This window comes from Giraffa tippelskirchi, chromosome 3, assembly GCF_054371585.1.
Source record: "Giraffa tippelskirchi isolate mGirTip1 chromosome 3, T2T-mGirTip1v1.2.pri, whole genome shotgun sequence".
Lineage (NCBI taxonomy): Eukaryota > Metazoa > Chordata > Mammalia > Artiodactyla > Giraffidae > Giraffa > Giraffa tippelskirchi.
In genome coordinates this window covers 127,803,845-127,820,248 of record NC_137277.1, presented here as the reverse complement: position 1 = coordinate 127,820,248, position 16,404 = coordinate 127,803,845, and the positions used below count along the sequence as shown (strand labels likewise).

The following is a 16,404-nucleotide window of genomic DNA, read 5'->3' as shown; positions in this document are numbered from 1 at the left end:
CCTTTTAATATTTGAATTGCTTCAATAGTTTGCAAATTAGAGGAGTTCATCTATTGGGCTTTTATAGTTAATTTGCTACAAAGACTGAAAATCCACAGAATCCTCCCTCTATGATTCTGAAACACAAACCTCAATAATAATTAACCTTATTTTACTGGCAACCAAATTGTCATTAAATGAGATAATGTTTTATTAAGAAGATTAACCTGAGGTTATTGAGATATAACTGTGTATCTTTTTTGTGCTGAATTGCTAATGATAGGGTATTTTATGAGTTCTGAATCATGCTGAATTAAGTAAAATACAAATATATTTGTTTAGTGTAAGTATTTCATTAGAAATCTGACCACATTGGGTATTTGCTGCACTCATTTTAATGTAGTTTAATTTGAAGCACAATTTAGTTGAATTCTATGCATTACTGAAAAGTCTAAATGACAACTTTTTGAAAGTTTATTGCATAAGTAAGAGCAAATCAAAATAACACATTTGTTAGTGGAAAAATTAACAAACACTTCTTTTTTAAACCAGAGTAGAAAATAAGGAGATTTTGAAAATTCAAGTAATAGACCCAAAATGATACTGAAGTTTATTCTGAGAACAGGATGAAAATACAAAACTAGTTTCTTTGAGCTCTGTTGCATTATGTATCTGCAGATATTTCTACTGACAACCACCTGAGGACTTGGAATTCTTTCTCTTTGACCACTATACTATATGTCTTGTCTTTATTTTTAATACTCCTTAATGGTAGTTATGAATACACTCAGGACCTTTATTATGTAACACACATCATGCATTAGATATGAGGCTTTCCAGGTGGTGCTAGTGGTCAAGAATCTGCCTGCCAATGCAGGAGATGCAAGAAGCACAAGTTGGATCCCCTGGACATATATAATTTATTGCATATATAGCACGTGTGGGGCTTCTCTGGTGGCTCAGTGGTAAAGAAGCCACTGTAAGACAGGAGATGTAGATTTGACCCCTGGGTAGGGAAAATCCCCTGGAGGAGGCCATGGCAACCCACTGCAATATTCTTGCCTGTAGAATCCCAAGGGCAGAGGAGCCTGTTGGGCTACAGTCTGCCGGGTCACTCAGAGTTGGACAGAACCAAAGCGACTGAGCATGCACACATAACATGTTTGATGCTGTCTATGAAAGTTACTCATACAGAGCTGAGTCATTTGTACTTAATGGAGCCACCAGAGCTCCACATCTATTTGTTAACTTGACAAGGAGATATTTTGATTGCAGCTACATCTTCTGAGATATAAGTTAACCTCTCATAGTTTTACAGAGAGAGAGACAGAATCAATAAATTTGAGTTATTTCTCTGTTCTCAAAATAACTATGACTTTTATAAAAGGACATAGCCTTTTAGAGCCTTATTTTGCCCATTTGTAAACCAGACGCAATTGTGAAGAGGGCCAAATAAAAAAAGTGAAAGGTCTTTATGAAAATATATAGCATATTATTAGCATACATGATTTACCCAATTAACACATAAACATTATTTTTATTTTATGCCTACTTACTATTAAGAAATAGTAATTAAATAATAACATAAATAACAACAAATTGTCTAGGTTTGTCAACCCAGAATCTTCTGATTTATTGCTAACGTATTTATATTATCTCAGATGTTTTTATATGTCCATTTGTTTTCCACAGACAATAAATTTTTTTTTTTTTTTTTTTTTTTAGACAATAAAATTTTAAGGCCTAGGAGTGTCCAAGTTCAAGCACCAAGTCTGTAACAGAGAAGGCAACTTGAAGATGCGGCTATGACATATGGCTTTTCTGTGAATCCTAAAATCCCCACTTCTCTTGGGAAATTAATTACAGAAAGTGGTCCCTTCCCTGGAGTTGATTTTATGCCCTTTTACATTGTCAGGTGAACTTTCATTATAATAAATCCAATGGGGTGAGAATATATTTCAGAAGTCTTTTCAGTTTTTTTTCTGATAAAAATAAAGGTGCAGGTATGTTGTACTGGCATAAGCTGTCATCCATAAAACGTGGGTAAATCTACAACTGGAGAAGACATAAGGATTTTACATGAAGTACCATACAAACGTCTTGGTAGATGTAATTATTTTGTTGCTACGTCAAACTGCCATATTTTCCTGAGGAGCGTTGAGTATATGTGTTTTCAGATCTATGCCCAGAAAATGGCCTAAAAATGATATTTCAAAACGGTGCAATCAGATTCTTCTCAATCCTGCTGCCTTCCATTGCAGCCAGTCAGTACACTGATATTACAGCCTACCGGAAGGAAGATGGGATGGGGAGAGAGAAAGCACAGAATCCCCATGAGCAGTCTTCTCATCCCTTTCAATATTCACTCCTTTCCTTCCACCTGTCCCCAGCAGTATTGTGGATGACAGGAATATCAGCAAAGTCACCTCTCCCTCTCACTGACCATGCCTTCATTGCAGGAGTAGAAAATGCATGTGATGCATAATTTTTCCAGTACTCTGCATAGCAGTTAAGGTAATGTATACATTTAAAGGTATACAGTCTATTGTACTTTGCAAATATAATGTACAACTCACTAAAGAAATGGCTTCTAAATAAAATCAACAGCCACCTCTTACCTCCTTAAGAGTTAAAATGTGTAAGCTGGAATTTAAAAGTTTTCTATAAGACATCTTTACATGACTAATGTCTAGGGCTACTTCACTTTTTCTTTTTTTTGTAAACAAGGAGAAAATGAACTTAAAAGCAAGAATGACATTAATTAAAAATGACATATAAGAGAAAAACCAATACACTCCAGATGTTTCTGCAGCCTCCTTTCAGAGGCCTTACCCAACACTTAAAAGTAGCTTTGCTGAATAAAAATATACCAAGAGACTCAAAAGGCAAATTGATTTATTCCCTTGTTACTGAGCATATACTCTGTGGCTGACCAAGGCTGACTTCAGGATATCAGAAGAGGGGTTTTTTTTCTAAACCTCCATGCTGAATATGACTTCTTTCTAGTTTCATGTGAGATGCAAAGGTTGGAGAAGGAAATGGCAACCCACTTCAGTACTCTTGCCTGGAAAATCCCATGGACGGAGGAGCCTGGTAGGCTACAGTCCATGAGGTCGCAAGGAGTCAGACACGACTGAGCGACTTCACCTCACATTAAAATATTTAAATACTTTTGAGGAAAAATGCTTATAATAAATTTTCATCAGGAGAACTCACTGTCACTCATTAAAAAGATTTCCATTATTTGTTCTTCAGTATCAGTTTGTTTTCCTAGAGGATATGGAAAGAATGGATGGGTGGAGTTGGGGCCAGTGGACTTAGCGTTAGGAATAAGAGAAATTGTGTTACTCATAAAAAAATAGTTTTGCTATCTGGGCAAGAGTTCCATATTCACTTCACACAATAAAACAATTCCAGCTATTCTAGCTATGCCTGGCTATGGCTCTGCCCAGCATTTTATAAAGTATGTTCCAGAGTATGCTCTGCCAAAAGAATACTGATGTTAATATTAACACTGATAAATTCTCTAGGCTCGGTCTATTCTTTATTGGTGATTCTTTATGTTTAGTCTATTTTTTAGTGAGATTCTTTATGTTTAGTCTATTCCTGACTGGAGATTCTTTATGCTTAGTCTACTTTTTATAGGAAATTTATAATACACATTAGCATACAGTATATTAACTGCTCTGAGAAATCATCTGAAAAAAACTAGATTTTTTTTAACCGAGAATTCCCATCTTATTTGACTGTGATACTCTTTGCTCCTTTATAATACCTATTAACAACTCACAGAATATACCTCGGAGAAACCTTTGCCCTGGCATCAGTGCTGACTCATGTTTTCTCACTCTCTTTTCAACTGTGAAAGTGAGAGATAAAGACTAGAGCATCAAAGGGAAAGAAATGAAGCAGAAGTTCCTGCAATCCAGAATCATCTTCACCTGTGCCTATACAAGCACAGTGGATAGACTATCGCATGAGCTTACAATTTTGAGTCTGTCGACAAGTAACGGGGTTTCTTTAATTCTCTGAAGACAACTTGTTTCTGAACCAAGAATACTATCAATCAACTCACTGGTACTGAGAGAAGGGGAACAAACTACCATTTCCACATGACTTACCTTAGGATATGGATACTGCTTTCCTTTGGGATACAAAGCTCCAGTAAACCGAGGGATAACCATGTTAGGCACCAAGGAATCATTTATCATTAGGAAGGCGAGCCTTTCTCCATCTGGTGACCACCAGTGGGCGATGTGAGACTGCAGAAGTTCCTCTAGAATAAATGAGTGTTAGTTTGAAACCAACTGTAGATGTGGGCTCATTGACCCACAAATGTCTGTCCTTGAAATCTCCAGTGTACATAAATATTTTCTACACAGTGTGGTGGATTTGATTCAATTTCATGGAGAATTCTCTATTTCCAGGTTACCCTTTCAGTCCCAGGAAAAACAGTTGCAAAGGAAGGAAAGAATAAAGCAGTGAAGTTAGGATTTCATGGATTGCCAGCAATTTGAACAGAGGTGAAAGCACAATGGAAGTAAAAAGAGTGAGAAGAGGAGAAGAGTAGTTGAAGACTGAAATATGACACTAACCATATCCGCGTCACCATTCATATTCGCATTCAGTCACATTTCCATCCTCTCATCATCAAACTAGTCGAATACCTGCAGATTCGTTAAACTATTTTAAACTCTAAGAAATAAAATTAAAAATATACTACATACCTTTGTGTGACCCCAGATCCACTATCCACTTTTATATATCTGATTTCTGGCCCAGGAAGTTAACTCATATGAACTCTATCAAAAGGGCTCCCATGTACTCTAGAGCATGGCCATTCAGGTGCTTTGGCAAGAGATTATAAGGAGACGAATAAAATGGCAGTATGTATTCCCTTGACTCTGTCCTGTAATGTCACCCAAGACTTGCTGTGCGTGTTAAATGATGCTACTCTCCCATCGATGCAGCCTCATCTACACAATTTTCTCCTTTTGTATTTGATAATGGCTCACTTCTGTTACCATAGAGGTCATCATTGCCTGGCTGCTATTAGTCTAGATTATAGTTCTGCTATTTATCTTTTTGTAAATAAATCCTTTTCAAATTATTGAATATGCTAACTCTTTTCCTTTTAAGACCCAGAAAAGAGATCTTCAAAATTAGATTATGAGACTAGATTGGAGATATATCTGTATCTATCTACATCTATATATTGATGTTTAATCTATATCTGTCTCTCTTTCTCTCTCTCTCTCTCTCTCTCTCTCTATATATATATATATATATATATATATATATATATATTATGTGATAATAACATTCCTTGAGGGAACTGGAGTATAGATAATCCATAGCAAGGGATGGAATCACAAATAATCAATTGTCACTGGTAACGACATAGGATGAAATGCAGCTAGAAAGGAAAAATGTTGGAAGGACAAGTGGTTGTGACCCTCAGTTGTTGCAACAAGGGCAACTGTAAAGACTGTGAGTTTTTACATGACCTCAGAGAGATTACATAGAAATAAACAGAAATTGAAATCATGACCACTAAATCAGGAAAATACAAAAGGTAGACATGACAACTTTGGTGTTCCTATCTTCCGTGGTGAGAGGTGCCACATCTGGTGGAAGGGCAGATGTGGCTGAGGTCCAAGTTGTGTTGCAGAGCTGAATCACAAACTATAGGTTGAACTCCACTTGTTTTTTAAAGCTGAGAGCAGTATTGGGGAAGTATTTGGAGTTGACACAGTATAAGAATGCTTAGGTAGATTTGGGCCAGTCTCATGAATAACCAGTTTTACAATGGAATGTTGGCTGAAGATTTTGAACCTCAAAATTTCCACAAATCTTCTTGCTGACTGAGGCAACCTCTACCCAAGGGAGCTAGACCTGCTCTGCATAAAAGCAGAGTATAAAATGAATTCCTGTAAAGCTTATGAGTTGGCATCCCTAGGGAAGAGTAGGATATCTCTTATCAAGTGAGAGAAAATTTGTTGGGGTTGTATTTATTTAAAAGTTGAGAGGGCCTACACTTAATTTCTAACATAATCCCACAGTGATAAGAGAACAGACTCTGTATGATTTCAGTATCTTTAGACCATGAAATTTTTACACCTTGTTTTATGCTCCTGGATATGTTCCACTGCCCCTTGGTTTAGTCTATGGGAACTTGAATAGATTTTGTATGCTGCTATTGTGTGAAAATTATATAAACCTTAAGTATGTTGAATTAGTTCATAGTGCTTTTTCAGGTCTATTATATCCTTCTACTTTTCTGTTTTTCATTCTATTAATTTTTGAGAGTTTGATATTGAAACTCCAACTAAAAATCTTAATTTATCGACTTAAAATTAATTGTAATATATAGTGGAACTATATGTAACCTTATTCTGTATTTTCCAAGTCTTCTGTAAATGTGTCATCATATTCGCATAATTTTAAAAATTAAAAAAAATGTGTAGATGTCCTCGACTCTGGATTTTGAAGAACATCATAAACCACATTCACACATGTTGGCCAGTTTTGCTCCCAGGTTCCCTGGTGACTCAGATGGTAAAGAATCTGCCTGCAATGCAGGAGACCCAGGTTCAATCCCTGGGTCAGGAAGGTCCCTAGAGAAGGAAATGGCAATACATTCCAGTATTTTTCCCTGGAGAACTTCATGGACAGAGGAGCCTGGCAACTACAATCCATGGGGTCACAGAGTCAGACATGACTGACCAACTTTCACTTCACTTAAACCTGTAAAGCTGCCAGTTATGAGTAGAATCTGAGCAGGAGAAGGTTGTGTAGCATATCAGGGCCATGGTATAACCTTCTACCATCTTCACCTTGTGACCCAGCAGATATGATGGTGATATAAGCATCCATGGCAAACTGATTTTGTGTGCAGCTCCTGACAATTACTATACGACAATTGAACCACAGACATTATAAGGTTTACAGAAAGGCCATTTTCTCCTGTGCTGATAAATATTCCCCAACTCAAACGCAGCTCTCTATTGAACAATGGTTAAAAATAATTAGCCTGACCATGGGGTGTCAAGTGACGATGCAACCAAACGGCCAGTTGTAAACTGATTTTTATCTGATCCAGTGACCATAAAACTAAACATATACAGCTATATTCCACTATAAGATAGAAGGGGTTTATATGGAACTAGACCAGAACATATAGGTGAACTCTACATATAGGCATTCTCTACTTTATCCTCTTTCATTTCACATCTATGCTTCAGGGTGTGTTTTTTAACATAAGCTGGCAGAGGAGAAATAAATGCAAGTAGGGTTTATGAGCAGGTTGGCATGATGTACTTCAACACATTAGAATTGGACGGGCTCTGGTTCCCTTGTGGCTCAGCTGGTAAAGAATTTGCCTGCAATGCAGGAGACCTGGGTTTGATCCCTGGGTTGGGAAGATCCCCTGGAGAAGGGAAAGGCTACCCACTCCAATATTCTGGCCTAGAGAATTCCATGGACTGTATAGTCCATGGGGTGGCAAAAAGTCGGACACGACTGAGCGACTTTCACTTCACTGTACTATAATCTGATTCAGGAGTGATGTTAAAAGAGTATAATAAACATAAACTATCCCAGTAGGAAAGCTTTTGAACAAGATATATATTTTCCAGTTCTTGTGTAAGGGGACTTGGATTGAAGCATGGGGCCATCCAGACTTCTGCACAGGAACTAATAAGAGTCCACCTGATCAGGGATATAGAAAAGTAAAATTACAGAATTAGTGACAGGAAGCCTAGGGAAAGGTAAGTGTATGGACTTGTCAGGAGGTGTAAAAATGTAAACATTTGAAGATATTAGTGTCCAGCTTAGTGTCAATCAGAGCATATCCATAGCAGAGGAGGCTCTTAATGATCCAATCACAGTATGGCCACGAAGTGCTGTCAGTTTGCCACCATGACATGCCAATAATAGTGATCATTAATAAACTCTTCACATGGCATTATTCACCAGAAGGCCCAGTTGACTACCTGATGACAGGTGGACTACATGGAAACTCTTCCATCAAGAAAGGGTAGCATTGCTATTACAGAGATAGACACACAGTCTAGGTATAGTTGTGCCTTTAGTCCTATCAGTACTGCTATTCATGGATTTACAGAATAATTTATCCATTACCACAATAACTCACACTATGTCACATCCAAACAGCATCTATTTATAGCAAAAAGAGGAGCAATGGGCTCAAATGGGATTCACTGATTTCATCATGTCCCTCATTAGCTGTACATACCTGGCTTGACAGAATAGTAAAACAGCCTTCTCTATCTCAATTTTGGCACTATTTGTTTGACAATATTCTTGAAGTTGGGATGTTATCCTACAGATATTAGTGTCCTACTTAATGTCCACCTGAGTATATCCACAGCAGAGGAGGCTCTGTGTCCCTCCTGAATTACTAGGAAGCATGGATCTAGGTTAAGGAGTAAAAGTGTAATGTTCTCTTTCACTATCACACCAGTAATCCATTGGGCACATTCTGTTTCTTATTCTCATGATAATAGGCTTGGTGGGTTTCGAAATCCTCATGCCCAAGGGAGGATTGCCTCCAACAAGGAACAAAGCCATAATTCTGTTCCTCTGAATTGAAAACTGAAATTTCTCTCTGACCATTTTGGGCTCAGTATGACTGGGGGCAAAAAAACTGACAGAAAACATAGTCACTGTGCTGGGTCCAATGATTAATCTCATTGCCAGGAAGATAATGCGCCTTTACTAGACAAAGGAGGACAAGGAAGAATCTATTTGGAATTTAGCAGATTCACAAGTATTCTCTGATATAATTCCATCTAATTTTCCAATTCTACATTTCTATACTCCAATATCCATTTTAATGGAAAACTAAAATGGTTGCAACCTAATTAAGAAGAGGAAGCAAAGGAATAAGATTTGGCAGGAATAAAGTCTTGGTTTGATGCACCAGATAAATAACCTGTCTATTCCAAATGCTGGCAGAAGATAAAGGGGAAAAGGAATGAGTAGTTGAAGGTCCTATGATTACCAATTAAAGCCTTATGATAATTTTTTTTTTTCTTAATAGGGGCTGTTGCTGCTGCTAAGTCACTTCAGTCGTGTCCGACTCTGTGTGACCCCATAGATGGCAGCCCACCAGGCTCCCCCGTCCCTGGGATTCTCCAGGCAAGAACACTGGAGTGGGTTGCCATTTCCTTCTCCAATGCATGAAAGCGAAAAGTGAAAGTAAAGTCGCTCAGTCGTGTCCAACTCTTACAGACCCCATGGACTGCAGCCCACCAGGCTCCTCTGTCCATGGGATTTTCCAGGCAAGAGTACTGGAGTGGGGTACCATTGCCTTCTCCCTTAATAGGGGCATTTTCCCCAAAATCTTATATGAATAACACAAGTATTTGGCTGTAGCTTTCAATTTCATACGGGAATATTACAGGACTGTTATTGCTCTACAATGAAACGGTACCAGACGGGACTTGGTATGTGCTTATTTTGACACCACAAACTTTTCACTGGAAAAGAATATTCCCATGGTGCCTAGTTTAAGTATGGCCAATATGAAACCAGGCAAATCAAATAAAGAGAAAAGAAGTTAGTACATGGCATTTATTTCATTGGTTCCCACCCATGAAGTCATGTGGGTCTGGCTCTGTTCCTCAACCAAAGCTTATTGCTTCTAGAACTGTGAAAATTATACATTTCCCTCCTTCTAGGTCTTAGTAACAGCTGCCACATCTCTTCAGATTTTAATGGCTGAATTATTACTAGCCACAGCTTGTATATTCCTTGTCTTTTTTAAGTGGCTCCTTCATAGATAAAGCTGAATACTATTTTGATAGTATTTTTTTTCCCCAGTAGTGATTCTGACACTGATTTACTCAGGTAACTTAAAATTCAGATGAGGAGACATGAGTCATCCACATAACATACTGAAGAAAAAACATGCTAAATGACAATTGAGTGTTAACCTTAAGTCTTATGAGACTTGTAGGTACAGAGAGATGACAGTGTGTTGCCCCAAACCAACACTTAGGGTTTCTAAGAAACAGGTACTGTCCTGGGTGCTGAAGTATGTATACACAAGTACTTTTCAATGATAAGAAGGTCTTCAATTTGAGGGCACTATTCAACAGAAACTAGACACTGTCTGCTCTTATTTATTTTAGAGTGACTTATGCCAAAGTTTTTCCTCACAAAAATGCCAAAATAGCCAAGTAGTACAAAGAGTTATGTGACTTCCTTCAGGTATAAAAATAAAGCTAACCAAATAGAAAGAAGATAAATAAAAAAAATATTTAATATGAATTTGCTTAAAAGTCCTCTTGGACAAGGCAGTTCTTTAATTGCAACTCAGAGGGACTTTTACTCACGGATTTAAACTTCCTGTAATTATATCATACTATTTACAAACAATGCATTTTTACAAATCACATCCCATTCCATTTCATTGTCTCTATTATACTGATTTAGAAAATCTCACTGCTGAGCAGATGGAGTTTTCAACACATGTTGTTTTATATCATAAACACTTAAAAATATAGCCTAAACACAAAGCATTCACTGAAAACTAACTCATATATGATCATAGTGTCCAGATTAACATTTCTGAAAAGTAACCTGATTTATCCATTTGAGTTTATCAATTTACACAGGATTTCCAGAGGATGTTACTGACCTGTGGTTTGTGGGTTGACTTTTCCCCTTACTGTTTGTATCTTACTCTCAACTTTTTTGAAAATATTGTCTATGTTCAAAACCTCTTGCTTCCCATTTACACTTCCATCTGCTGAAAACCACCAATTGACTGATTTTGCTCTTATCAAATTCTGATAGCAAATCCAACAGCAACTTTGGAATCCTTAGCTGTTTTGACCTTGGTCTTAGCATCACTGTTTATCCTATGTTCCTCTGGCTTCCATAGCTGCATCTCTAATTTATTTTCCTTTTCTCTGTCACAGTTCAGTTTTACTGGGATTTAGTAAGAACTCAGTAACTATTTGTTGAATCAATGAATGGGCAAATGTGACTTCCTGTGTTTATGAAAAGGCACAAGTGAAGTGAAGATAGGCATTTCACATTGTTCTTACCAAATAACAAAAAATTAACAATCCCAGTTTGTTGACAAGAATATCGTTTACCTTGAATTTTTTTAATCTCATTTATTTATTCTTGCCATTCTTAGAGTCAATGCAAAAACTCTTTCTTCTATAAAACCCCTCTATATTTCCCCAGCCCATCAGACTTAACTTTACTTATGCATATATTTAATATATAGTTCTATTAGAAGACACTTGCTTCTTGGGAGGAAAGCTATGATATACCTAGACAACATATTAAAAAGCAAAGACATCACTTTGCCAACAAAGGTCTGTATAGTCAAAGTCTTTCCAGCAGTCATGTATATATGTGTGAGTTGGGCCATAAAGAAGGCTGAGGGCCAAAGAATTGATGCTTTCAAATTGTGGTGCTGGAGAAGACTCTTGAGAGTGCCTTGCACAGCAAGGAGATAAAACCAGCCAATCCTTAAGGAAATCAACCTTGACTATTCATTGAAAGGACTGATGCTGAAGCTGAAGCTCCAATACTTTGGTCACCTAATACAAAGAGCTGACTCATTGATGCTGGGAAAGACTGAAGGCAAAAGAAGAGGGAGGGAGAGGATGAGGTGGTTGGATAGCATCACTATTTAGTGATTTAGTAGACACGAACTTGGGCAAACTCTGGGATACAGTGAAGGACAGGGAGATCCACTGTGCTGCAGTCCATGGGGTCACAAAGAGTTGGACATGACTTAGTGACCGAACAACAATAGTTCTATTTCTATTTCTATTTTACCATGCTCCAGATGGTTCATTATATAATAGCTGTTTACAGTCTTTCACTTCACTAAGTTGGAAATATTCAAAACATAGAAACTCATATGCCTCATGATATTGCTCTCAGATAATGTCTGACAGATATATGTGTTCAATAACTGTTGAATTTCAAAGAAGGATTACTTTAAAATATGAGATTCTAAAATGTATTTGTAAATCATGTAGGCATAGTGAAAGTGAAGTTGCTCAGTCGTGTCCAACTCTTTGTGACCCCATGGACTGTAGCCTACCAGGCTCCTCTGTCCATGGGATTTTCCAGGCAAGAATACTGGAGTGGGTTGCCATTTCCTTCTCCAGGAGATCTTCCAAACCCAGGGATTGAACCTGGGTCTCCCACATTGTAGGCAGACACTTTACCATCTGAGCCACCAGGGAAGTCATGTAGACATATTAGTTCCATTATTCTATATGTTCAAATAATAGAACTTAAGAGTCATTTTTTTTTCTATTTAATAGATTGAATACTTCAGAGAAACTTTCAAGTTTGTAAATGTGGCAACTGTGAACTCTACCTTTTTTAACAAAACATTGATCTGATATTTTATTAGTTAATTGTGTCAATTTATATGAATAAGATTTGAGGTGCTTTGTGTAAATTATATTTAAAATGCTTCATTTTAGCACAAAGGTCTATTTTTATTCTGAATTTCACCAACTCTTTAAAACACATTATATTTTATTTGCTTTTACTTTCCCTAGGAATTGAATAATACTAGACATGAAAACAATTGCACTTTTTTTTTTTTTTTTTTTATAAATTTATTTATTTTAGTTGGGGGCCAATCACTTCACAACATTGCAATAGTTTTTGCCATACATTGACATGAATCAGCCATGGGTTTACATGTGTTCCCCCTCCTGGACCCCCCACCCACCTCCCTCCCCATCCCATCCTTCTGGATCATCCCATTGCCCCGGCCCTGAGCCCTTGCACTTTTAAAGACTCCACTTTAGTGACGGTGTTTGGAAGCAACAGCCACACTCACACATTGGCCTGGCCCTAAAAAATTAAGCCCTAAAAAATTAATGCACTTAAAATTTGTCTTAAAACATTTTATGATCTTTAATGTGACTCTTCTAAACTGTTTTTTCCTGTAATTATAGAAGGTACATTTCAATTTAAAAAAAAGTAAGTGGAAATGGTACATGTTACTTCCTGGGTTTCCCACACACACTAATTCATATTGTAGTTGATTTCTACAAAGTAATAAAAAAGAAATTTCCACACTAGAGTATCACACACATACTGTTAAAAATCATGCATGCTCAGTTGCCAGTTGTGTCTGACTATTTGCAACCCCATGGACTGTAGCCCACCATCCTCCTCTGTCCATGGGATTCTCCAGGCAAGAATACTAGAGTGGGTTGCCATTTCCTCCTCCAGGAAATCTTCTCGACCCAGGGATCAAACCAGTGTCTTCTGCACTGCAGGCAGATTCTTTACCACTGAGCCACCTGGGAAGCCCCCATTAAAGATCATATGCATTCCTAACAGAAAGTACTGTCTTTTCATGAGTATATTGAAGGGAAAAGAGAAGGTCTGGATTCTTGGAGCTGATGGCACACTGGACAAGTAAAATGATAGTCAGTTCAGTTCAATCACTCGGTCATTTCCAACTGAGTGATAGTAAGTTATATTATATTATTATTATGCTATTATTAAGGTCCATGTGGGACTCTTGAAGCATAGATTGGGAGTGGCAGGCAAAATGTTGAGGGAAATCTCAATGACATCTGAATTGCCTAACTCCCTCTGCCAGACCTTAATACAGATTCCCTTGGTAGGGTCCCTTCTCTTGGAAATGAAGCAAGAGTTGGGTAAGCCCATGGACAGTAGGGTTCAGAGTCTGGTTGATGAAACAGACCAGGGAAATCTAACACCTTATGTCCATACTATATATAATCCTTTAGAGCAGTGAAAGGCTTTCTACTGTAACAGATAGAGTAGCCTAGGATGAAGCACTGGCTTTGAAGACACGCATTCAAGCGCCAGCTCTGCCTTCATGAAGCTGAGGTCATGCCCAAGTTACCTATCCTCCCTGAGTCTTGGTTTCTTCAGTAAGTAATACACTAGGATTGTAAGAATTAACTCACACAGCATATCTGAAATTTCCTAGTATATGTAGAATATATGACCAAAGGTGTAACTTTAATTTGAATGGCAAAAACCATAATTTCCCCATTTCCCTGTTGTTGAAAAGTGTCAGACCTACTGTGTAGTCTTGAAGGTTTTTGTTACCCATTGGTCCTGCCTTTATCCAACACATTGTTCAGTTTCAGCCCCAAATATATAGGTTTCTATTCTCTAATTAAGAAAGTAACTCTATTTCTCAAGCAATGGTCTTTGATTTATCACCTTACAATTTCCTCAAATATGTAATTCCATAAACTACATGAAGCTTTCCCTAAAAGACAGAGGCCTGAATCATCTTGATCAATGGTCAATTCAGTACATTGTACATTAAGTTTACTCCCAGTTGATTCAAAATTTCTTCTGTGTAAAGGATCCTATTTTGTCACCCAGTGAGCATACCAGCCCACTGTGAAGCACCAGTGTTTCCACTAAATTATTCCTCTCCTGCTGAGTCAAGTGTTCCTTCAAATGTCTGTTCACTGTGTCTGCTACCACTATTTATTTACTAGTGATCCAACCAGAAGTCGAAGAATCATTCCTCACTTCAATTCATTTCATCCATTTAAACATTAAGATCTACCTATTTTACTGCCTCATCAATTTTAGAATCTTCTTTCTTTTTTACTGCTTTAACCCTAGTCCTATGGCTCATTCTCTCTTGATAGAACATAGGAAAAGACTTCTGGCTGTTCAACGGTTCTTTTCGCTATTCAATTCCAGCTTTATACTGTAGCTAAAATGATCTATTTATGAGGAAGATCTAATCTTGGCACTTCATTGCTTGAAAAGCTGTATAAGTTTCCCCATTTAATAGTGGAAAAATAATTGAAATCCCATTTTATTTTTAGGGTTACTGCCTCTTGGTTCTTGGTGACTTCCTTTTTCTCAAAATTTTTGCCTCAATAATACCATGCATAAGATCTATTTAACCTGAACAATATGTGTGTGAATTAATATACATATATATATATACATATGTCTTAAACATGGAATCATGTAAATCATAACCAGTCAAAATATGAGCAAATACAAAGATATGAAAGCATAAAGGCAATTTTGAGAGGAAATGAGGAGAAGAAATAGTGTTCTAAGTATTGCTCCAGAATGAACAGATTTTTCTTATAGATTATATAAAAATATGTCATTTATATGCTTTTGAAACTAAGTCTATTCAACTCACCTTCATATAACCAGTCAGCAATTCCATTAAAAATAATTCCTTCTTTTCCAGAAGATGTCAGTCGCAATGAACTACTCTTTATATCAGGTTGATAGTAGATATTATTTTCAAAAATGTAAATCTGGATCAGGAAACATGCAAACAAACCAAAACTATTAGGAAACATTTTTTTTACACTTTCATATTGCAGAATATTAGCTGAAGAACTAAGTATTTCATTACTTATTTGCTTTTAATTTGCTTTTATTTAATGCATATTTTTTCATTGCTTTCACTTATTAATGGCTCTTTCTCTCCCTATCATATCAATATCCAGTTATGATTTAGAAATTACATGCTACTAGGTATTGAAGTTTCTAAATCCACATTTTCAACAACAATGTTTGATCTACTTAATAATCTTTTTTCTCATAGCACAAAATTGATTTAGGTTTGAGGTAATATTTTGCATATTAAGCGACTAATCACACAGTCATGTCCAATTCTGTGCGATCCCATGGACTGTAGCCCACCAGGCTCCTCTGCCCATGGAATTCTCTAGGAAAGAGTACTTGAGTGGGTTGCCATTTCCTTCTCCAGGGGATCTTCCCTACCCAGGGATGGAAGCTGGGTCTCCTGCATTGCAGGCAGATTCTTTACTAACTGAGCTACTAGGGAAGCTACTATTTTGCATACTTAAGAGATTGATCCTGAAGAAGGAAATGGCAACCCACTCCAGTACTCTTGCCTGGAGAATTCCATGAACAGAGGAGCCTGGCAGGCTACAGTCCATGGGATCGCAAAGAGTCAGATATGACTAAGTGACTTTCACTTTTTCAAGAGATGGATAACTGTACTAGATACCATTTTGGTAACATCAAACTGCAAGAAAAACTTCAGGTTGGGGTCTTTTATCAAAAAAATACATTGGTAATCAATGAAATAATATTTAGAAAATCTCTCTTTCTATCCAGTTCAACTCACAGATCCATTGATGAAAGGAAATAATGACAAGATTCCTTCAAATTGTAATGTGGAACATACCTCCTTATGCCCCAAACTTTCCTGGTAATTCCTTCTTAAATAGGGCAGTAGTAATAATAACCTTGTGCTTGAGGATTCAGGAAAGAGTTTTAATATGAATACATTACAGATTCTTCCAAAATACTGGAAGTCTTTCAATAATATCAACATCATCATTAACGACAACAGCAGTCCCAACAATGGAACATCAGTAGAAATTAAACAGTATTTGTCCACACTTA

General features: G+C 37.1%; 1 protein-coding gene across 2 annotated transcripts in view; it reads right to left on the bottom strand.

The window, feature by feature from the left end:
* DPP10 (dipeptidyl peptidase like 10) overlaps positions 1 to 16,404 on the bottom strand; it is a 747,248-nt gene that overhangs the window by 121,756 nt on the left and 609,088 nt on the right. For both annotated transcript variants that reach the window (XM_081579273.1, XM_081579274.1), the window contains 2 exons: positions 15,161 to 15,281; positions 4,101 to 4,255 (listed from right to left, as the gene is read on the bottom strand). In XM_081579273.1, the coding sequence (XP_081435399.1) occupies positions 4,101 to 4,255; positions 15,161 to 15,281 (276 nt within the window). The remainder of the gene's footprint in view (positions 1 to 4,100; positions 4,256 to 15,160; positions 15,282 to 16,404) is intronic.